This window comes from Miscanthus floridulus, chromosome 12 (assembly GCF_019320115.1).
Source record: "Miscanthus floridulus cultivar M001 chromosome 12, ASM1932011v1, whole genome shotgun sequence".
NCBI classification, from domain to species: Eukaryota; Viridiplantae; Streptophyta; class Magnoliopsida; order Poales; family Poaceae; genus Miscanthus; species Miscanthus floridulus.
This window is the reverse complement of record NC_089591.1, coordinates 45,079,500-45,101,522: the sequence shown is the minus strand read 5'-3', so window position 1 is coordinate 45,101,522 and position 22,023 is coordinate 45,079,500. Positions and strand designations below refer to the sequence as shown.

The 22,023-nt window shown below is 47.8% G+C and overlaps 2 protein-coding genes and 1 non-coding gene across 3 annotated transcripts; 1 reads left to right on the top strand and 2 right to left on the bottom strand.

The window, feature by feature from the left end:
- The first annotated feature begins 449 nt into the window (after nt 1-449).
- Nucleotides 450-3,440, top strand: LOC136498005 (PI-PLC X domain-containing protein At5g67130-like). The gene is made up of 7 exons (XM_066493926.1): nt 450-839; nt 970-1,107; nt 2,133-2,231; nt 2,332-2,635; nt 2,726-2,949; nt 3,036-3,122; nt 3,219-3,440. The coding sequence occupies exons 1-7, from the start codon at nt 591-593 to the stop codon at nt 3,372-3,374; spliced, it is 1,257 nt and encodes a 418-aa protein (XP_066350023.1). The 5' UTR covers nt 450-590; the 3' UTR covers nt 3,375-3,440.
- Nucleotides 3,441-5,778: 2,338 nt separating this feature from the next.
- Nucleotides 5,779-5,974, bottom strand: LOC136498800 (U2 spliceosomal RNA). The gene has a single exon (XR_010769798.1). It is a non-coding gene; the product is annotated as a U2 spliceosomal RNA (small nuclear RNA).
- Nucleotides 5,975-9,394: 3,420 nt separating this feature from the next.
- Nucleotides 9,395-12,374, bottom strand: LOC136496752 (small ribosomal subunit protein eS10z). The gene is made up of 5 exons (XM_066492515.1): nt 12,265-12,374; nt 12,118-12,166; nt 11,457-11,742; nt 10,765-10,900; nt 9,395-9,712 (listed from the first exon to the last, which is right to left on the bottom strand). The coding sequence occupies exons 1-5, from the start codon at nt 12,265-12,267 to the stop codon at nt 9,632-9,634; spliced, it is 555 nt and encodes a 184-aa protein (XP_066348612.1). The 5' UTR covers nt 12,268-12,374; the 3' UTR covers nt 9,395-9,631.
- Nucleotides 12,375-22,023: the final 9,649 nt, after the last annotated feature.

Genomic DNA, 22,023 nt, shown 5'->3' with positions numbered 1-22,023 from the left:
CTCGATCCCGTATTAAACTGGACTCCACGAAGAGGCATGTGCCTCATTTCCGAAACAAAACACAACACCTCATGAGTGACAGAACAGCACGAGAAATGGCAATAACCAAATCATGGCCTTGAATACTGCGCGCGGCGTACGTAACGAGCTGCGGTTGCTGCCCGTGCCAGCTCACCTGGCAGTTGATGACCCGCGGCGGCAGCGCCCCGGACCACCGCAACGGTCAGCTGCCCACCTCGGCGCCGGATGCGGCCGCGCCTGTGCCCAGCAGGCTCCACCCGTGAGACATGACGACCGGGGCCCACGGCGGATGAGGCACCCCACCAAGGCACCAACGGCCAAGATCCGCGGTGCCGACGCCACTGCATGTCCGGCCTTGCAAGCCACACAAACAAGCACCACTCTGAGACGCGAGCGGACCGAAGCGACCGCCGCCCACGCACCAACCTGCTTGCTCCTCCTCCTGGCTTCTTTGGCTGGAATAGCCGGATTGCCGTGCCCAGGCCAGCAACGGAGCGCAGCAACACGGCCGGAGCTAAACAAGAGCAGCAGGAGGCGGCGGCGGGAGGACAAAGCAAGGAAGAAAGGAAATGGTGCGCGGGGCCAGGGATGGGCCGGCGCCGGCGGTGCTTCTTCTCCGGCGCGTCGCCGCCGCCGTGTCCGTCCTCTTGATGTTGATGCTGTGCTCCCCCGGCGCGGTGGTGTCGGCCCGGAAGGTGGGCGAGACGTGCGCGCTGGACCGGAACTGCGACGCGGGGCTGCACTGCGAGACGTGCGTCGCCGACGGCAACGTGCGGCCGCGCTGCACCCGCGTCGCCCCCGTCGACCCGCAGACCAAGGTACATGCAGGTTCTCTCGCGCGCGTTCCTGTTCGCCATAGCTCACTCGATCGTCGGCCGGATTAATTGGATCGCTGCCGCCGGCGACACCGTCCCGTCCCGTAACAATTTGCGCGCGCTGTGGTGGCAGGCGCGGGACCTGCCGTTCAACCGGTACGCGTGGCTGACGACGCACAACTCGTTCGCGCGGCTCGGGCAGCGGTCGCAGACGGGGGTCGCCATCGCCACGCCGTGGAACCAGCAGGACACCGTCACCGAGCAGCTCAACGTGAGTTCCCTCCCCCATCCAGTCTCTGGCTCCTCCTTCCTCGGCTTCCTGAGCTCGGCAGAGCTAGCAGCTCCTCGCTCGTCCACGTCCGGATGACCCGGCGGCGCGCCACGCACGCAAACGTTAGCCTTCCACGTCCTAGCAGCAGTACGCGGCACGGGAACGGTGTCGGCTTCTTCCTTCGGCTCCGTCGCTCGATCGCTGGCGCCAATCTTGGAGCAATTGCCAGCTCCTCCTGCTTCCACGGTTTGATTGGACACGGACACACGGCAAAGGAATAATTGGGCATGAGAACACCACTCCTAGATTGGTGTACTACTACAAGTCTACAAGTAGTAATATGTTTATTTACCGTCCAGCTGGTAGGCATGGGCGTGAGGTGCCGCTCGGCGCGACGCGACAGCCAACAGGTGTCGCGGGCGTTCTCCGCGTGCCGACGCGTGCACGCGCTCCAGACGGTGAGCGAGCTGCGTGCACGCCCGCGGTGGCGGAGCAGAGCCGCAACGAGCCCACAGCCACACGCCAGGCTGCGGCTGCGCTTGCTTGAAGCGTGGTCGCGGCACACATGGCACTGCGCTGCGGCAGGCACGCGCGCAGGAGGCAGGATTCCTGTCTCTGTTCCTGTGATGGCCTGCGCGTCAATGAGCTCGGTTGCCGCGTCAATGTCTCGCCTCATTGCTTCGCCATGATGTCCCCACGATGGCATTTCCGGCAACCATAATCACGTGGCATTCCGAATTCGAACGATTTTGGCCTTCTTCGGTCGAAAGATATCGTTGACTGATTTATTACGAGAGAAATCACTGTATCATAAGTTTAAGAAAAAGGGCCTTTATTGTGAAAGATAGAGGTGGGTGTGTGTGTGGTGAGGGGAGGGGTATCTCGCCTTCAAGTAACATTGTTTTTTTTTTCCTGGTCTACGTAGCTGGAAACGGCAACCTTTTAACCTGACTCCAGTAGCTAGACTGCACAGCCAAGTCAGCACATAGATTTGGTCTCGCTTGAGTCCTCTGTCTGTGGTGCAGAACGGCGTGAGGGGGCTGATGCTGGACATGTACGACTTCCGCAACGACATCTGGCTCTGCCACTCCTACGGCGGCATCTGCCAGAACTTCACCGCTTTTGTAAGCTCCTATTCCTCCCTACCCACTGAGGTAGAACACAAGCTATGACTCTGACCACCTCGAGTTCCCCTGGCAATGGCAATGGCACTGGCACTGGCAGCAACCGGCGGTGAACGTGCTCCGCGAGGTGGAGCGCTTCCTGTCGCGGAACCCCGCGGAGGTAGTGACCATCTTCGTGGAGGACTACGTGGAGTCGCCCAAGGGGCTCACCCGGGTGCTCAACGCGTCGGGCCTCGCCCGCTACATGTTCCCGGCCTGGCGCATGCCCAAGACCGGCGGCGACTGGCCGCGGCTCAGCGACATGGTCCGCGACAACCACCGCCTGCTCGTCTTCACCTCCAAGCCCGGCAAGGAGGCCGCCGAGGGCATCGCCTACGAGTGGCGCTACGTCGTCGAGAACCAGTGTACGCTACTCCGTCGCCGTCCCTGTCCTTAGTTCTTTGCACCATGAGCGATGCAGATTCTGACGGCCGGCTGCTTCCTCTTGCTTGCAGACGGTACCAAGGGGATGGTGAAGGGGACGTGCCACAACCGCGCCGAGTCGGCCGCCATGAACGACCTGTCCAGGTCGCTGGTGCTCGTCAACTACTTCAGGGACCTCCCGAACCTGCCGGCGGCGTGCAAGGACAACTCGGCGCAGCTGCTGGACATGGTCACCACCTGCCACGACAAGTCCGGGAACCGGTGGCCCAACTTCATCGCCGTCGACTTCTACAAGGTCAGCAGCCAGCTCCGTCGTTCGTCTCATCCCCGCGGTTCCTACTCAGATAAACTCTGAACCTGGGCTGTGAATTTTGGACGCAGAGGAGCGACCGAGGCGGCGCGGCGGAGGCCACGGACAAGGCGAACGGCGGCCTGGTCTGCGGCTGCGGGAGCATATCGGCTTGCAACGTAATGCCTCCTCTCCTCGCTGCACATAGCCTCTAGTAAAATTCTCTTGTGTAAATTACTTAGATGGAACTCTGTGTGTGTGTTGTGTCTGAGCAGGCCAGCGGGACATGCACTCCCCGGCACGGCAGGACGCCCAAAGGCATCTTCAACGCCTCATCCGACGCGGCGGCGTGGAGGCCGCCGCCGCCGGTGCTGCAATGGCAGCGGCTCATCCTGCTGCCGTCTCTCCTTGCTCTTCTTCTGGGCATGTAAATTCTGCGTATTTGTTGTATAGACGGATTGGTTTGGTTGCAGCCAGCGAGCGTATTTTGTTGTATATATAGACAGATTGGCTGCAGCCAGCTATCAGCTTAGTCTACAGTAGTCTGTGTATGAGACAGGGTGCATATACAAGGTTAAACGCAACATCAAATACGGAAAGATGCTCTTGCTCAGTTGCTCTAGCTTGCTGGTCGATGCAGAACTAAAACAGGGGACGGCCTTAGGCTTCTTACTAAATATATAAACTGAGAGCCTAATGGGCCAGTTTGAGCTCCTAGCAACGGAGTCACGGAGGCATTTTGTATGGGCTTAGACTATCTCCAACGATCAATACCTAAATCAGTGATCTATACCCAGATTTAAGTTCTGCATAGTAAATAGGTCACCTACCGAAATTCTTCCTTCTCTAACAGCCCGCCTCCCTTTTCTCTCAGAAGAAGACGGCGGCGGCTCCCATCTTCCTCCACTCTCTCTCTCTCTCTCCCTCCGTCCACCTCTCCCGGTGGAGATGCGCCCGCCGGCGGAGGTCCCAGTGGCGGCGAGGGCTCGGCAGAGATGCGCCCGCACGGCCCCTGCTGGAGATGTGCCCGCGCAGCTGTTGGCCACATGCCCGGCAGCGAGGGCCCGCGCGCGCCTGGCGGCGGCGGCCATCTCCCACGCGGCTCCAGGCATCGGTGGCGCACGCCCCCGCGGTGGATCCAGCGTGGGGGGCGGCGCGGCTGGGCGGGCGGTGCGGATCTCCTGCGCTGCGCGGGGCTCCCACGGTGGTGGCGTGGTCTCCACCACCACGGTGGCGGCACGGGCTCCACCACTGTCTGTGACGAAGGCGGTGGCGGCCCCCACGCTGGCTCCGGAGTTGAGCTTGGCGAGGGCGAGGAGCTGCGGGGAGAGGACGAAGGCGGTGGCTGCCGCGGAAGACTTTGCGTCTTGGAGAAGGACGACGCAAATATGCCTCCCGGTCGACCTCGTCCCCAAAATGCATGCTCCGACTGCGTCTTCTGTTGGAGCCGGCTAAAATACTGTGCATGACCGATTTTAGGTATGCGTCGCTCTTTGCATGAGCTGTTGGAGACAGTCTTACTAGATGTGACTGATAGTCTAACAGTGACTGGTGAGTAGTGACCGTGGTGCAAAGAATCACATCCAAACACTCCTGGTAGTAAAAAAAACCCTGCAGTTAAAATAAAGCCATGCCAGCAGTCCAACACAAGAAAAATACCCTGCAGTTAAAAATAATGTCATGTCTAGTGCAAACTCCACGGCAAAACAAACCAAGCCAGGAGCATTCTCATAACTAGGCCAGCATCATGCCATCCCTGCAACTCTGAGGTTGTTTGGTTGCCAGCCTTGGTTCGCCTCGCCTAGGCATTGGCGGCCACAGAAAGAGCAGGCGGCTGCTTGGCTCGTAATTAATGTGCGGCACACCACACCATCTTCAGTTCATTTCCAGCAAATTTCTCGTCACAGTCGTGGCGTTGTTTTTTACCGCCACAGCAGGAGTGTGGCCGGCAGCCAAACAGGCTCTTGGGCTAAACTCCGTAACTTGTCGAGGAGCCATGGGCACGGTCACAAATTAGCATTCTGGTGAATCTATCACTAGGATTAGAGTTGTCACAAATTAGCATTCTGGTGAATCTACCACTGGGGTTATGGTTCTGAATATGGGGTGAATCTAGTATCAAGGCGAACCATGAAGGCACTAATCCCACCTTCTCCTCCTTTACATTTTTATAGCCACAGAAGCCCCCCCCCCCCCCCCCCCCCCCCCCCCCCCCTATACTCCCATCGTTTCAAATTTTAATACATTCCAACTTTTTAAAGAGCCAAGGCATCTAAAGTTTGGCCAAATTTATAGGAACAATTACAAAGATTTACAACACCCAATAGGTATAGTATGAAAATATAATAATTAATAAAGAATCTAATGTACTTATTTGGTATCATAAATGATATTATTTTATTATATAAATTTGGTCAAACTTAAGATGCTTTGACTCTTAAAGAAAGTTGGAATGACTAATTTGACATTGAGGGAATATTTTTTTATAGCCACAAAAACTTACAAGGAGTTGGTAGGTACAAAATAAGAAGTGCCTACAGTGGGTAGTGATAGTCCTATACAAATGCAAATATAGAGTTCATAAAACATAAAAATAAAATAAAGAGAGTTATATTTTACACTAGCAAAAGCCAATTTCATCATAAGTTTGGTTTGATTTGGTTGGGGTGTGTTAGGTCTAAACAGTAGTGCAACATCGTGGCAAAGCCAATTTTGTAAGTTTGATTTGATTTGGTTGAGCCATTGAGGTGTGCCAGGTCAAGACAATAGTTCAAAACCTAGATGATACGTGCGGTATCTAGTGGCAAAGCCAATTTCATGTCTGATTTGATTTGGTTGGGGTGTGTCAAGTCTAGGTAATAGGTGCAACACCTAGAAGACACGTGAGGGCCTTGGTGGCAAGCCACTTGGTGGATCCTCCCCCACAAAAATTAAACTTACATCAAGGTGGGTACATGACCTATATATCAGATGTTAAACTGATAAGAATAGATACTACACTTGATCTTAGCCAAAAGGCCGAGAAAGGTATGAGTTGCATATTGACCGGCCTCTCCTTTTGTAACCCCGTCCTGCCTTCACCGTACTCTTGCTAGTCGATGTGGGTGAAAGGTCCTCGTTTGGTTTTGGTAATTGAGTGACAACTTAGGTGGACTAATTGTGTTTATGTGAGATACACAGGTGATTAGTCCACAGGTACATGTGTATGAGCAACATATGCCATGAAGGTGAAAATGGCTTGGAGATGTTGCAAAGCTCACACATGTGATGATGAAGGAGCTTAAATGCACATGAGATATGACATTGAGTCATATGATCAAGATGGAGAAGATCAAGACAAGACTTGGCTTGATGGACCGGTTGCAAGTGTGAAGGGCAAGTCGAAGGCTTTGGAGTGATGGACCGCGTGGCGGTGAAGCTTGAGCAAGACTTGGCGCCGATGGACGATGGCAACGGTGAAGAGCAAGTAAAGTCAAGATCGATGAACCAATATGATCACGTGATGATATGAAGTGGATCATATCATTGTTGATCGTGTTGGTGCATGTGTTGCATCGACATTGAAGGAGATGGAATGGAATGCGTAAGGCAAAGGTATAACCTAGGGCATTTCATTTCACCGGTCATAGGTGTGTAGAGAAGTTTATGACCGGGTTTAGGATAGATGGCCGTACTATCAAGAGAGGCAAACTTGTTTGCATATCGGTCATCTAGTGCCACTCGAGTGATCTAACTTTGCATTGTCGCTAGGATCGAGTGGCGTGGCAAGTTGAGTGGCTAACATCCTTTGGGAAATGATTGTGAAAATGCTAACACACATACACATGGTGGTGTACACTTGGTGGTGTTGGCACATTTACAAAGGAGGTGGTGTTTACAGGGTTGAGATGGGTTTGGGTCCCTCTCTCCCTCCCGCCGAGCTTGCTCGGCGGGATTCAGCGCTTTTGGGAAAATGGGAGTGCCTATTTTCTGTTGCGCCGAATGCAAATTCTTGTGGTTAGTACATTGGAGCAAGGGTGAAGAAGTTAGAAGTGAAAACGAGTTGGTCGCGAAGACGCTGGCGTCGGTCAACTGACCGGACGCTGGGTCTGAAAGCACTGGACGTTGGCTGGCTGCGTCCGGTCAGGCTGACGTATGGTGATGCAGAAGCTGGAGTGTGACCAGACGCTGGCTGCGTTCGATCGCGTTCGACCAGACGCGTCCGGTCATGCTTGGGAGCTTACTGGAAACGACCCGACACTGAGGGACCAGCGTCCGGTCAGTTGAGAGCTGCTGCGTCCGGTCAAGTCAAGTGACCGTTGGAACCGGGACACGTGGCCGTCTGCGGGCGACCGGACGCTGAGGTCCAGCGTCCGGTCAACACGACCGGAGCGTCCGGTCGGCCCGACCGTTGCCCAGTAAAGGGGTAACAGCTAGTTTAGCCCTTAGGGCTATAAATAGAAGTGGCCTTCGGCCATGGCTGGTGGGGAGCACCTCAAGGGACTTAGTGTCCATGCTTGTGAGTGCTTGGGAGCCCTCCATCACACATATACTTGATAGTGATCATCCGATTGTGTGAGTTAGCGATTCTAGTGCGATTGCATCGTGAGGTTGCATCGAGTGGCACTAGGTGATCGAGTTGCAAGCCGGTGGTGCTTGTTACTCTTGGAGGTTGCCACCTCCTAGACGGCTTGGTGGTGGTCTCCATCGAAGCGCGCAAGAAGCTTGTGCGGCGCTCCGGAGAAGTGCTTGTGAGGGGCATTGTGCTCGCCCCGCGGGAGCCGCGAAGAGCAACTCTAGTAAAGTGTGTCATTGAGCTACCCTCACTCTAGGGGTAGGTTCTTGCGGCGCCCGACGTGCGGGCTTAGCGGGTGATGCTAATTAGCCGCCGAACCACCAAGTGAGCGGTCGACACAACGGGGACTAGCGTGTTGGCAAACACGTGAACCTCGGGAGAAAAATCATCGTGTCAACCTTGTTCTTCCCATTGGTTTGCATCCCTATTACACAAGCTTGCAATTACTTTTATACATATTAAGCTTGTGTAGTTGCTCTTGTAATTAGATAGCTTGTGTAGCTTGCTAATTACCTTCTTGCTTGTGTAGCATAGAAGTAGCTCCATTGCGTGGCTAATTTGGTTTTAGTAACCTTGTTAGTCACATTGCTTAGTTTGTGTAGCTAAGTTTTTGCGCTCTCTAATTAGGCATTGGTTGCCTTGTTATTGAGCATTGCTAGTGAGCTTAGTTAGCTTTGTGCTTTTGCTTACTAGCATGTGTAGGAGCTCCCTTGTTGCTTAAAGTACTAGTGGCATAGGTTTGTGTAACCTTGCTCCTAGAATTGTTTAGGAGAGCTCTAACTAGCCCGGCACCTTTGTTGCATAATTGTTATCTTTGCAAGGTGCTACTGAACATATATAGTAGGGTATAGTCTTGGCTAGACCGATAGTTTTAATTTCGCACTTGTATCGGTTAGCCGACGCGATTAAGTTTTAAAAAAAACTATTCACCCCCTCTAGTCGCCATCTCGACCCTTCAACGGGACTAAATCGGTAGTATTTACTATTTAGTGTTCCCATGATTCTTGTTTTATGGACTGGGCCTACGAGAGCCCAATGTGCCACATTGAGCTCCTAGCTTAGAGAATCTCAGTTAGAAACCGTTATACTAGGCCTTTTCCTTTTGTATGTATCTATACAAGAAATGAAGTTGGATAAATTCGAAATGAAGCTGGATAGATTCTTACGTGAGTTCGTAAAACAATGAAGTTGGATACATTCCAAATGAAGTTGGATAGATTCTTAACGTGAGTTCGTAAAACATGGTAAATAGATGTAGTTCAAGTTAGCATGTTGTCGCTACTACAGTTGCAGCAGCAAAACTGAGTCTGAATGTGAGCTCCTAATGCGTTCTTAATAATGGAATTGTGTTCGAAGAAGTTCAAGAATGCAATACAAAATTGTCAGAGTTTGAGCTCCAAAAGCGTTCCTACTGATAACCCCCGTACCCGTGTGAAAGAAAGTACTTCGAGTTTCACCTGGCAATTTAGGCCCTGTTCGTTTCGTGCTGAAAAACAGGGCGATAAAAGATATCTCGACATATATTTTAACATATATGCAATACTTGCCTGTAACGCAGAAGGCAAAATCGACCGACCCAGGAAGGGTCATACCACTGGAACAACATTGGCATCACTGGAACTATATCCTGCAATGGCATATCTTGCCTAGGCAGAATTTTGCGCCATCAGAAATCGTAGCAGCCATAGGGCGCCATTTGAAATTAGGCTGAGCTTGTTTTAGCCCTACGGCCACAGCCAAAGACTGACAAATACTACCTAGCAAACCACAGTACCTTGACAGATTGGATTTGCTACAGTTCCTTGCCAGATTAGATTTTCCTCATGGCTCCAAACAGAAACAGCTTGAGGACACAACAAATGAAACAACATCGCAGCATCACCAACCCATCGGACAGACAACCACCAAAGGCAGGACGATTACTTATATATTAGCGAAAAAGTACTAACTTGAAAACCCAAGCGTTTTGCAAAGACTATTATACTGGAACCAATGTATAATGATAGACCATTGTTTTTTTTGCATATGTCAGCACTGGCCGATCCAGATAACATTACTAGTACATAATAAGTGTCCTTCAAAATTAAAACGCCTCATGCGAACGGAAACATCATGTCCAAACTAAGGGCAACTTCACTCCATGGAAGACGAGGTCGGGCCAGCGCCAAAGCCGCTTCCACCACCACGGCCAAACCCAGGCCTCCCACCAGAACTCTGCAATATTGTAGTTGCAGAAATATATATCAGCAAGTATGAAATACAGTAATTATAGAAAATGGATTTTTCAATCATACAAAAGCCAAATTGACACTAGCAATACTGTAATTATAGAAAATGGTTGTTAACACATTTGGGCAAAATGAGCAAAAGCATTAGGTTTACTGATATGGCATGTAGCATAAATATACAATGTACCTACAAGGAGACTGCACAAACAGGCTGTATTTGCTTCAAAGCTCAGCCAAGCTCTTCCACTCCCACATGTTATTTCAACCACTAACTCGGACTTTTAATGTAGTATCCTTCGAATATATACTACTTTAAAAACACAAGTTGGTGCATGACAGTCACAATACACCATCACATCCAATCTCCATTCAATATCACCTAGTCCCTTTTAAAACTAAAAGATATATCAGGTAAAACCTTCTAGGAGAAAAGCTATCAAATTAACTTTATCCCAATACTCGTATGTCCTCTCCTACAAGAACATTTCTGGAGGCACAGGAGCACAGTTGCAGTGTGATCAGACTAGCCCAACAATTGTGAATTGTGCCTCTGCTTTCTGTTCGTAAATTAACAGGATATGATGGCTTTATTCAAATATTTACAACTAAATACAGTTAAAGGAGGGCCTTGTGCCAAATGTCTAGCTTTAATGAAGGGCTCACACGATAGCAAACAGATAATCACCACCAACTCCCATCTTTTAAAGCAGTATAATGGTTATGGTTACTACTATAAAAGATTGAGTTGGTGCAGGATAGATTGCTGTCTCATCCGAAGTCCATTCAAGATTCCTAACTGCCAGCAAATCTAGGAGTATGACTTCAGAAAAAATTACTTAACATATTCATTTCAATCCTAACATAGTGCTTGCCCACCCCTTAGAATGCACCCTGATGTTTCACATTGCCAATTTCACTTCAAGCTGCATGATGTGTATCTATATGCACAAGACATGAACAACTGCAGGTGGAATTTCAACTCAGTATGCTCAAAACTAGGGATAAAATAACATGGCATCAACGGACGAATATGATTACCCTGAAAGACGGCTGGAACTCAGCAGGAGCTCCACCCTTGTCGCCACCAAAGTCACCAGGAGCGCCACGAGGACCACCACGGTACCCATCCCTGTCACCAAACCTAGGCCTGTCGCCTTCAAAACGACCTGGGCCCCTACATACATTACAAGCAAAGATAAGATTAAATAACAGCAACAGCAATTCAAAACTAAACAATTTGTACCTAACTGGATAGCTTTAATATGCTCCTCAGTAAAACAGTGTTAAAAGCACCCAAATATGATCTGTATAAATTTAGTTTGTCTTCTTTACAAGGATATCATTAACAAAATCTCATCCTAGAGCAGATTTTATCAAACCAATTATAACTCAGTATAAATAAGTACAACAACACCGCAATTCTTAAATAAACATGTACTCTTTATTTACTCATGCAACAACCAACTACACAACAGTAATAGAAGTGTTGCATCTCACAAAACATAATTGGAAAATGCATAACAAGCACCCATCAAAAAAGCAATTTACTAGATAACCCTATCATCAAAAGATGAAAAGTGTACAAAAAGACATTTCAGACTTGATTGTACTTTTGCATCTGAAATCATCACCAGATATGAGAAGCAAACATGTGAAATCATCACTAGACACGTTTGTTAAGTATACACATTAACATGAATGCCACAGCGCCTCAAGAATTAAGGCTTTACCTTGGCGGGCGGTCACCAGGAGGGCCAGAGCCGAATGGGCGGCCTGGTGGCCTGGCAGACTTCTTGAGCGTGGCAGGCACGATCTCAGACGGGAGGTTCAGGTAGTTGCGGAGGTGCTCAATGCCGTCATTGGTGAGATACCAGTAGTAGTACTGCCAGGAGAAGGTCTCCCTGACGTATTCCTTGGACTTGAAACTCTGCATGAGCTTGATCACCTGGAGGTTGGGCACATCAATCTGTGGGTGCTTCGCCAGGTTGTAATCCTTCTTGGCGTACAGCACGCCCTCTGCAGCAGCAGATAGATCAAATTAACAGAAATTGTATGAAAGTAACGCAGATCACATCAGTCCATGCTTTGAATTATCGGTGATGAATATATATATATAACAACGAACCAGAAGCTATGTCCATTCCCTAGTTTAGGGGGCAAACAAATCTGGAGGACAGACTTAGATCACAAGCTCGCTGTGTCAAGCCTATATATCTGCTCGCTAGTTTGTGGGATGCTAAAACTGACACAAAAAGGAGAGCTCAAAATAATACACAGTACTCTCCTATATTAATAAAGAACAATTTGAAGATCTGCCAGCTCCCAGAAAACGAAACAACCAATCAACGCAACCTACCCTACTGCGAGTTCAGTGGACCAAGAATCACGTACCCTTGAAGAGGTACTTGCATATCTCATTGCGGTTCTTCTTGGGGATGATCTGCGGGTGAAGAAAACAGACACGATATTAATACCAGCAACAGAACAGACGGAAGCCGAAGAGCACCAGCGGATTAAACCTCGCGCGTGCTATCTTACCATGGTGGGCGGCGGGAGGGCGAGCTCCGGGTGCTGGAGCGCCTGGCGCTGGGGAGGCGGCGGTGGCGGCGAGTGGGAGGAACGAAGAACCCTAGCGCACGGGTCGGGAGATGGCTTTTATATAGCTGCCGCCGCGGTGTAGGGTTTGGTTCGATGAGCAGACTGCAGAGCAAGTGAGGGGCATAAACGTCAAAATGGAGGCGGGGCCTTCTGCATCTGGGCTTCTTGGCCCAGTATTTTTTTAGCAACATCTTGGCCTACTACTACCCGGGGTACATACATATTTAGGGATGAAAACTGTCCGAAAACCTCTCATCCGTTTTCTAATTTTACATGTGAATACGAAAACGAAAACGAAAGCGAAAGCGGTAAAGCTCGACACGAAAACAAATATGAGCTTATGGAATATCGAGAATTTCGAAAATGAACTAATTCGAATGGAATTATGTCGAACACGGTCGGTATAAAAAAAATCAATACGGAATATTGACCCGTAGAAACAAGTGCATAACATTTAAGAAGTGAATAATAATTAACAAGTCCTATAACTTTCTTAAAAGGAATCTCCATTCGACACCATGAAGATATGATTTTTCTAAGGCAACAAGCGCTTGTACGCGATTTAACATACCGCTGAGATTTTGTTTAATTTTTTTGAGCATCTTAAAGACCTCAAATGAAAAAAATGAAAACTAGAAAGTTGTAGATCTCGTCAAGAGCTACAATTTTCATATAAAATCATCTTTATCCAAGATCGTATGAAAAAAGATACAATTTTTCTAAGTCTAGACTTCTAGTGGGCCAAATTTGGTTCAAACCGATTTTCGAAACCGAATTTTGAATTCGGGATATTCTAAATTAAAAGTAGAAAAGTAGAAAACAGTCGAAAAAATGTCTAAACCATTTTCATTCTGATTTCGAATTTGGTGTTCCGAATTTCGAACCGAATTCGAATTTATCCGAAAATACGAATTCGATCAGATTAAATTTAGAAAACGATGAAAACGATGCGGTTCGATACGGAATATTTCCGTACTGTTTTCATCTCTATAGGCCGTTCCTTTATGCACTAGGCACGGATTTTGTTTCCGCCTCGGCCTGCTACTAACGGTCAACTATATTTTTCTTCCACTAATAAAGAAAACTATATTTTTCTTTTTTTACTATAGATATATTTTATTTTCCTGAAAATAGATATTTGCAGAAAACAAGACAAGTTGTAAAGTTGAAACCGAAAGGCTAGCATCCGGACGTCCGGACGCCCATGCCTCCTTCGTGTAAACATGCTGTTGTGCCTGCTTCATGTGGGCCCTATGCCCGCTCTGTGTCCCACGCCGCTCTATCTCGATCTGCGACATGGTTTCCCGCGCCTGCCCTCCACACCCACGCGCATGTAGACGGGCTCAGCAACTACAGCAGGTGGCTGCTGCAGATGGGTCTCACTGCAACATGTGCAAACACCAAATCTAGTTTTGCAATATCTAGAGGAAACATCTATAGCATACATCCGAAATCAGTTGAAACACTTGCAACATACGTCTGAAACACGGGAAAACACGTGTTTAGCCATTACAAAACATATGCAACATCTAGATAAAACACTTACAACATATATGTGAAACATATGCAACATTCGGTTGAAACACTTACAACATAAGTGTGAAACATATGCAACACCCAGATAAACACACGTGGAACATATGTTTAAAACGATTAAAACATTTGGAACAGACGCTTGCAAAATACTTGTATAGCCATTATAACATATACAATATCCCAGTCTACTTTTATAACATCCACGTGAAACTTGCAACATAATATGAAACACTTGAAACATACGTTTGCAACATGCGCTTTTCAGCGCAACATCTTCTTGCCGCTTGGGTGAATCGAGGCTCATCGACGCGGAGCTTGATGCCGGCATGAAGCTCGATGCCATAGAGGTCGCTAGTGCGCAGCTCATCAGCGGAGCGGATCTCAATGGCGTAGAGCTCGTCGACAACATGTGGCTCGACTACAGCAGCGCGCGTAGAGCTCAGCGATAATGCGTAGATGCTGGTGACGCAGAGCTCGATGGCAGCGCGCGTGGAGTTTAGTGGGGCGGTTGTGGTCGGCGAAGAGGTGTGCGAGCTACGGTGGGGGTGAGGAAGTCAGTGGAGTGGTCGGTTTGGACAGAGGCTGCATGGAGGAGGGCGCGTGGAGGCATGGGAGCTAGCGGCGGCCATGGAAGCTAGGCAGGCAACCATGGCACTCGGTGCCTGTGCTCTCGAGCAGAACGAGAGGGAGAGGAGCAAGGGCGAGCAAATATGAGAGGGAGAGAGGGCGTCGGCTCGATCTCCATAGTTGGGCGAACTTGATGAAAGGTCCTAAACGGCTAGATAGGGTGAATAGCATATAAAAAACTCTACAAATTCACTAGAGCAATTTGTTAGTAAGCTAAATGGCGAATTGTAATTTTGCTCTAGCTCTACAATGGTTGTAAGCCACCTACACCAACAATTCTAGTTCTTTATAATCTCTAGGTTCACACAAAGCTATGTCACTACAAGCCAAGTTAGTGATCTCTCAAAGACTAGACTAAAGATCCTCACTAACCAAACTATACAAGATAGGCTAGCTCTCAAAACTAATTACACTAAGAGCTTAGCCACACTAGAAAGTAAGTGCAAGAGTTAGTAGGGTGATTAAACCGCCGTGTAGAGGGAGATGAACCTGAAAGCATCTAGGCCCCTTGTTGGGTTTCGGTGATTAATGATAATACAAGATTACTATGACTAACGTGTGTTTTGCAGAGGCAATTAAGTTAGGTTATGGTAATGGAGATCAATTGGGCAATCAAGGATGTCATGCCCCTACGATGGAAATCGTTTCGGTTTTCAAAGGATGGACGACAAGGTTAAGGATAACTAGTTCTAAGTGTCGATTGGAGTTGGAGAGACACTTAGAGTAGTTTAGGACTTTGTTTTTCCTTTGGCCGTACTATTAAGGGGGGTATGGACGGGTAGCTTGACCTAGGTGAGTCTAGTGAGTTAGGTGTGGTGCACACTTGTTAAAACTAACACTAGGTAGCTCCACAACAGCCCTATGATCCTATGGAGCAAACTTCATTCACATATGTTAGAGAGTTGAAAGTGAATGGAGGGTCAAATGCTGACCGGACGCTGGCCACAGGGTTCGATCAGTTCATTTGATCAAGAGATTGCGTTCGGTGCGACTGAACGCTAGAGTGGTCAAGTGACCGAACGCTGAGAGGCAGCGTCCGGTCGACTCTAGTAAGGTTCTAGAGAAGGGAATCTGCGACCGGATGCATTTGGTCAGTACTGACCGGACCCTGGGGGTTCAGCGTCCGGTAGAGTACAGTAAGGTTCCAGTGAGGGTTTAATACGACCGGACGTGTCTGGTCAGTGGTGATCGGACCCTACCAGCGTCTGGTCAACACTTTATCACTAGTTTATGGGTTGAACTGACCGGAGCGTCTGATCAACTTGACCGAAGCATCCGGTCACCCCGTAGAAGCTCATAACGGTTCGTTTTTCAGGCTGCCTTATAAATAGAAGCTCTACTCGTGTGTGGAGTCACTTTTGCTCATTCCAATAGTTGAGAAACACGTTTGTGAGTGCCAAGAAGAGCAAGGTCCTAGTGAGGTGATTGAGATTCGTGAATCCAAGAGAGTAGCCTCATTAGTGAATCAAGAGTAGCAAAGTGTGCATCCACCGTTCTCATTAGGCTTCGTATGGTCAAGTGAGAGTTCGTGCTTGTTACTCTTGGTGATCGCCATCACCTAGACAGCTTGATGGTGATTGGGAGCTTGGTGATCACTCGGCGGAGCTTGTGGGTGACCCAACTCAAGTTGTGAGCGGTTTTGGGTGACTCACCACGACGGAGTGTCGAAAAATCAACCCATAGAGAGCACTTGATCCTTGCGCGGATCAAGGGGGAGCTACACCCTTGCGTGGGTGCTCCAACGAGGACTAGTGGGGAGTGGTGACTCTCCGATACCTCGGCAAAACATTTTCGCGTTTCCCTCTCTCTATTTACTTTGAGCATTTACTTTGAGCAATTCAATACTTATCTTTACATTCATAGAATTGCCATGCTAGAGTAAGTTTGGAACATAGGTTGCAAGTCCGTTGTGCGTTAGAGTAATAGAAATATTTTTCTAGGCATAAGGGGTTAATTGGGCTAACCGTGGGATTTAATTATTGCAAGAAAATTTAGAATTAGCCTAATTCACCTCCCTCTTGGGCATCTTGATCCTTTCAGAACCAATCAATGAATGCCAAGTCAATCACCGGGAGAAATCCAATGCATAAGAGACAATCAATTTTTCTCCCGAGGTTCACGTGCTTACCAGCACGCTAGTCCCCGTTGTGTTGATCAACACTTGGTGGTTCAGCGGCTAATAGGTATCACACAACTAGCCAACACTTGGCGCCGCAAGAACCTATCCACAAATGAGGTAACTCAATGACAAGAGTGATTTACTAGAGTTACCTTTTAGGTCTTCGCCGGAGAAGGTACAAGACCCCTCATAAATCATCAGGAGATGGCCACAAATAATCACCAACTCATGCCAATACTCCTCTGCTACTCCAAGCCATCTAGATATCAGCAAACACCAAGAGTAACAAGAAATCCACAGCCAATGATCTCCAAGTGCCACTAGATGCAATCACTCAAGCAAATGCACTAGGAATCACTCCTAATCTCACTATGATGATGAATCAATGATGGAGATGAGTGGAAGGTGTTTGCTTGGGCTCACAAGGATGCCAAGTATATCAAAGTACCAAGAGAGTGAGCCTCAAGCCGGCCAACACGCTTAAATAGGCGCCCTAAGAAAATAGAGTCGCTGCTCAGTCGGGGGCCGACCGGACTCTGAGCAGGGTCTGGTCCTCAAGGTCCGATCCTTAGATTGATGCCACGTGTCCCTGTTTAAAATCTTAGCCACTGGATCTCAACGGCTATAACGGTCAGCGCTTAGTCAAAGAGATGACCGGACCCACAGTAAGTGAGACCGGACCCGCGGCCTCCTTGGGTCTGGTTCTATCTAGAGAGTTCATGAGCGTTAAACTACGACCGAACCCAGTTCGACGTCGCATGACCAGACCTAGAGGAGGGTCCGATCCTCACAACTCCTCACACACGTGCTCGCAGCTAGCTGATGACTGGACCCACCAGGCAGAGTGACCGGACCCACCGATCACCTGAGTCCACCCACGTCAAATTTCATGCAGAGAGGGTTTTTGACCCTCGGACTGAGTCCGACACTCAACACCAGACTCAGAACCTAGGTCTGGCCCTCCTTGTCGTGCCACATCACATTTTCACACTTCAATGTCGACGTCATCGCCTAACCAGACCCAACGGGCAGGGTCCGTGTAACACCCTCGGTGTTACGCCCTAAACTAACTACTAAAATATGTCATGAGCATCATGTTTATGTGATAATGCTATGATAGAATGTGTAAATAAATTTCTTATAACCTAAAATGATCAATAAAAATGTTAAATGAAAATTGATTCAATAGCTCATGTATATCAAGTAGGATTGAAAACCAATTTTTATTAAGCAAAAATACTATAGAATATGTGTGTGATACTTAAATAAAGTTTGAAGTACGAGCTTTATAGATGACAATGCAACTTTTGCTGTAGAAAAAATAACATTGCTAGTAGCTTAGAAATGGAACTTGAAATCGAATTCAGCCCAAGACTTAGAAGATTCTTTAAATTTATTGACAGCTAGACAATGCCATGTTTGGGGATTTATTTTTGTGAAATTGAGTTAAGAGGTGGTGTTGTGTTTTAGCTCGGATTGGTAGCCTAATAGACCCTCTTTAGCAAAGTCAACGCGGTTTAGTGTCAACATCAACCGTTTAGTTGCTATCGACGCTTTAAAATTCATGCACGGCATGTTCTCGGGCTGGCTCGCCTGGTGGATGTGGTCACCAAGCTCGGGCGCTCACCGTCACCGCATAGGTCACGCATGCGCACACTACCACGCGTGGCCAGTCGTGGCTGCCTCTGGCTTGGCTGTGGCCCGGCCGCCGCCTGCCCCGTCGCTGTTGCCTGCCCCGCCCCACGCCACGATGGAGCCACTGTCGGCGCCATCACCTCATCGTCGCGTCTACACTGCTGCCTTGCATTGCGTTATCGCTACCGACGCCACTACGACGCTGTGCTGCGCTGCTGCTCGTCTTGTCTCCGCGCGCACGTGGGCGGTCCTGGCTGCCTTGCGTCGTTGCTTCGCCTTAATGGCGCTGCGGCCACGTATGCCATGCCCCCACCTACATCCGCGCGCACGCACATGGTCTAGCCACGTTGTCACATAGCGGGTGCGCAGACGCTGCCTCGGGTCCGACCGGCCGCTTGCTCCTCTCTCTCTGCCACCGCGATCGGCCAACCCCGCTCGATTAATTTGGCATGGTTGAGTCACCTCGCCCGATTCATCACGTCCCTAACTTCTCCATTAAGCCACCTGACCCTCGACCCCACCCAGCCCTAAAGCGGGCACGGCCAAGCTCCAATTTGTAGTTTTTTCCCGCCGCCGTGCCACTAAGGCGCGCTCGGCCATGGTCGAGGGCAGCTTTCCTACCGTCCCTCCCGAGCCAATTCGCCTGCACCACTAGCTTCGTCTTACCTCCCTCTCCACCTTGCGCATGCCATCATCGCATGCATGTAGAGCTAGCTTGGTAGCTTAGCATGTGTATTTTTATTTTAAGAGTTGCTGTTGCCAAAATACTAAGTGTTGCATCATCATCGCATGCATGTAGAGAACGAGTTGGCGGAGATTGTGACCATCGGAGATCACGAGTTCGAGGAGGTGATCAAGGAGTACGAGGAGGAGATTCTTGTGTAGGAGGAGGTCCTAGAGCCGCCGTTGACTGACTGAGCTAACACCCCACCTACCCAAGGCAAGCCCCGGTGCATAACCCTTATTTTAAATAATCATTGAATATATATATATATATATATATATATATATATATATATATGTGTGTGTGTGTGTGTGTGTGTGTGTGTGTGTGTGTGTGTGTGTGATGTGCATTTACGTTATAGAAATTTTATGGAAACCATATTCATAGATATATCTGTCCTATAAGTCCTACTAGTATAGGTTCGAGTAGCTGCTATGCTTAAGTTTTCGGTAGCATGAGTAACCTGTCGTTACTCACAATAGGTGATCATTATTATTACTCTCATAATAAAATGATGAAAAAAATGGAGACAGGGCAGGGATATGGTATGGGTATTGGTGGGTGTAACAGGTTGTGTCCCACGGCCAACGGGGTTTAACTTGGTTACATTGTTTTCCCTATCGTGTTGATTAAGGACCGACCATTGTTGTGGACGGTAGTTAGGCCACAGACTTATTATCCTGAGCACATACTTGCTTATGGGAGCGAGAAGGCTTGTTACGCTCTTGTCGTGGGTTCCGGCTCTTTTCTGGACCGACTGATTGGAGGCGGAAAAAGGTGTAGGTCTAAGCACTATATTAAGACTAGGTCTCAAGTGTGGAGGATTGGAGTCCAAGTTTGGACGGGGACCTGGACCCCATGATAGGAGTGGAATGGGTTGGTCTTGCTTGTGCCTGGGGTATAAACGTAGCATGTGTTTTGGGGTACCTAGCTAGGATACATTGGTTCATGAATCGCCGTTTTTGTAAGACGGTACGACTTGGCTAGGGTCTAGCACCGTAGTAAGAACCGGAACATGAAAGATGATGAAATGGTTCTGATTGCTTAACCCTTGCTTGAAAGTAGAACAGGTGCTTACCTAGAATGGTTAGCTAATGAAGTAATCATGACTGCTAATAAAACTTGACTATTAGGATGAACTTTTAGTAATGCTTTCCGCAAACAAAAAGAAAACAACAAACCTATATTGCTTATCATATCCTTGAGAGTCGGAAAACTATTCTCACTAGTCGGGTAAGTCTTGCTAGTAAATTGTGTACTCAGGGTTTATTTTACTCATGTTACAGGTGCAGCTTAGGGAGTAGCTCTTGTGAGGAGGATTCTTCTTGTGGGCACAGACGGGTCCTTATATCGTTTCCACTAGATGTTTATTTTCATTCCGTTGTTTAATTGTCGCATTCTAAACTTTGGTATTGTAATAAATAATTTCTATGAACTCTTGTTGTATGAAATGGACTAAGTATTGTAATCTTGTACTCATTATTGGATTCTGGATGTAAAACGTGGATTATTTCGAGTTCTCCCTTGAGGTGTGCTTGACTGAACTATCCGATGTAGCTCACTTTCAAGGTGCTTAGTGTCTAGTGGTAGACGAGCACCTCTAAAAACATGTTATTTCGGGTGGTTATGCCACAGTCCGGTCCTACCACGCGCCTGGGTCCGACGCCCTCCACGCGCCCTCGGCTAAGCACAGGACTGACCGGACTCAGGCTGGCCAGGGTTCGGTCCTGGCCAAGCTAGGGTTCGATCCTAGACCAGCAACTCCTTTTCTTTTTCTATCTCCTCAAACTCTTCACCCTTGCTTCCAAGTTGTTAACACAAAGTGTAGAACTTGTGTGCACGTATGTTAGCATTTTTCAAAGTATTTTTCAAGGGTTAATTGTTAGCGCACTAGGTCCCTAAATGCATATGCATGAATCATGTCTCCTAGTGGCACTCGATAACCGCTTAGCTAAAGATTTTCCCTCTTTATAGTACGGCTATCTATCCTACATGTGATCACACTCTTAATAGTGTCTTGATCACCAAAACAAAAACATATTTGATACATTTGCCTTGATCAACCTTTGATTTTTGTTTTTCTCTTTCTTCTTTTTCAAGTTGGAGCTTGATCACCATCATTTCATGTCCATCTTCATCTCCATGGAACTTTCACTTGCTCCATCACTTGGATGTACCAACCTACCTCAATTCATCACTCATGACATAGGTTAGTACTTAGGTTTCATCAATTAGCCAAAACTAAACTAGCTTTCATTCGAGGCGACGAGTGGTGGCACGAATGGAGCATGGTGGCCATGCGTAGGGCGTGTTCTGTCCTAGATACAAAATCGGCTTCATTCCTTGAGCCATATTGTCCACTAAATGGCAGCACGTCCTGCTAACAAAAGAGAATAAATCTAACAACTAATTTAGGTGATCCAGACATGCCCTTAACTTCTCAACAAACCGTATACTATGGTTCTGTTTGGATTCATAAAATCTAATAGTAACTCTTTGGATCCAAAAGTCTAGTCAATAGTTTAGCTAATTATTAGCTAAATACTTGTATAAAAAAATTGTAAGCTGAATACTTAACTAACAACTATTTCACTAGTTGAATTAAGGTGGTGTTTAAATCTAGGGGTTAAAGTGTAGGAGTGTCACATAGGGGTATCTCTTGGGAGTGTTCGGATACCAATAATAAAACAAATTATAAAAGTTCTCAGGAATCCGCGAAACAAATTTATTAGCAACACGTTGTCAATTCATGGACTAATTAGGCTTAAAAAATCCGTCTTGCAAATTAGTCATAATTTGTGCAATTAGTTATTTTTAGTCTATATTTAATACTCCATACATGAGTCCAAACATCCGATGTGATAGGAACTCAATTTTAGGGGGAATAAACAAGACCTAAACTAACTAATAACGACTAATATTAGCTATGAACTATTAGCTAGTTAATTATTAATAGCTGGTATATATGTTTAGTGTCATGTACTCGGGTCGTTTAGCCAGACCCAAACGCAAAGGAAAAAGGAGTGGAAAACTAAATGGATCCGTCATCCCTATACGG

Coding starts and splice junctions, on each gene's coding strand:
- LOC136498005 (XM_066493926.1), top strand. CDS start 591: ATGGTGCGCGGGGCCAGGGATGGGCCGGCGCCGGCGGTGCTTCTTCTC. Junction 2,232..2,331: donor GCCAGAACTTCACCGCTTTT/GTAAGCTCCTAT, acceptor TGGCACTGGCAG/CAACCGGCGGTGAACGTGCT. Junction 2,636..2,725: donor CTACGTCGTCGAGAACCAGT/GTACGCTACTCC, acceptor TCTTGCTTGCAG/ACGGTACCAAGGGGATGGTG.
- LOC136496752 (XM_066492515.1), bottom strand. Junction 11,743..12,117: donor ATGCAAGTACCTCTTCAAGG/GTACGTGATTCT, acceptor CTGCTGCTGCAG/AGGGCGTGCTGTACGCCAAG. Junction 9,713..10,764: donor AGTTCCAGCCGTCTTTCAGG/GTAATCATATTC, acceptor ACAATATTGCAG/AGTTCTGGTGGGAGGCCTGG.